The following is a 1213-nucleotide window of genomic DNA, read 5'->3' as shown; positions in this document are numbered from 1 at the left end:
CGATGTTCTTACGCCAGTCGCCGGCATCTACCGCCTGCAGGACGAACAGAGTCAACACTGTGATGTCTCGAGTCCAACAGGACGTCAACAAGTCTCGCATAAAGAACCTGAACGCAGTACTGGAGTAAAAGCACAAGCATCTTACCAGAAAATGTAACTTTGGCAGAAGTTAAAGTCACCTTTTAGGATATTAGATGAGTAAAAGTACAAGTATCTTACCAGAAAATATAACTTTGGCAGAAGTTAAAATCAACTTTTAGGACATTAGTTGAGTAAAAGTACAAGTATCTTACCAGAAAATATAACTTTGGCAGAAGTTAAAATCACCTTTTAGGATATTAGTTGAGTAAAAGTGTTTTTTATTTGGATCCCCGTTAGCTTAGCATAAGCTAAAAGCTATTCTACCTGGGGTCCTTCAATCTGTTCTTGTGATAATACTCTTTAGAAATCACATTACACATACAGACTTAACATTTGAAAATACAAAATCATAATTAAATCTTACAGTTGACGCAATTAATACAAAAGACACTACACTACATAGATCTGTTTTAAGAGATAAGATAACAAAAAAGCCCTATACCACACTAATTAGGTATTAAATATATTAAATATTGGAATTACTTTGAAGGTAATATGTCTTACCTCCTACTGCATGCCTCGTTGGATAATGATGTGTATCAGTACTGAAGGATAGTTTTGTATATCTGTGTATATGTTGTGTAAAGTCTTAAAGTATCTAATATTAAATGTACTAAATTATTGGGAATCGGCCCACTTATTATCTCATTGTGGTTTCCTTATAGTAGAGCTTAATATTCAGGGTTTCCACAGCTTCTTAACCCTTTATCTCCATTTCCAACAGCTGAGATGACATCTATGTTCAGGGAATGCATCAGTCTCTACTAGCACACTATTAAACATGGAAGTGGGGTTTTTATCATAAGGTCATATCTCATGTTAAAAATCCACTATGGAAACAACATAAGTGTCATATCCAGAATAATGTTCTGAGTCAGGAATACATGTTTATCACAGGAAATAAGGAAAGGACGCTGATAGAAGGTAGAAAACATGCAACTTGGACCATTTTTATTCTTCTAAAAATTTGAAATGGGTCAATTTGAACCGATTACTATTAAAGGGTTAAAGGGGTCAGACAACAGGAGGGAGGGTTAACAAACATCTTAAAAAAAGATTAAACTTAAAATTA

General features: G+C 34.3%; 1 protein-coding gene across 1 annotated transcript in view; it reads right to left on the bottom strand.

Annotated features, from left to right (window-relative positions):
• The window catches only part of LOC116686759 (troponin I, fast skeletal muscle), a 36639-nt gene that overhangs the window by 150 nt on the left and 35276 nt on the right, over positions 1 to 1213 (bottom strand). The window contains exon 7 of the mRNA XM_032511818.1: positions 1 to 34. This exon is cut by the window's left edge and continues 150 nt beyond it. Within this exon, the coding sequence (XP_032367709.1) occupies positions 1 to 34 (34 nt within the window). The remainder of the gene's footprint in view (positions 35 to 1213) is intronic.

Source organism: Etheostoma spectabile, unplaced genomic scaffold (assembly GCF_008692095.1).
Source record: "Etheostoma spectabile isolate EspeVRDwgs_2016 unplaced genomic scaffold, UIUC_Espe_1.0 scaffold463, whole genome shotgun sequence".
In the NCBI taxonomy this organism is placed as follows: Eukaryota; Metazoa; Chordata; class Actinopteri; order Perciformes; family Percidae; genus Etheostoma; species Etheostoma spectabile.
Note: the sequence above shows the minus strand (reverse complement) of the source record. Positions and strands in the feature narration are given on the sequence as shown.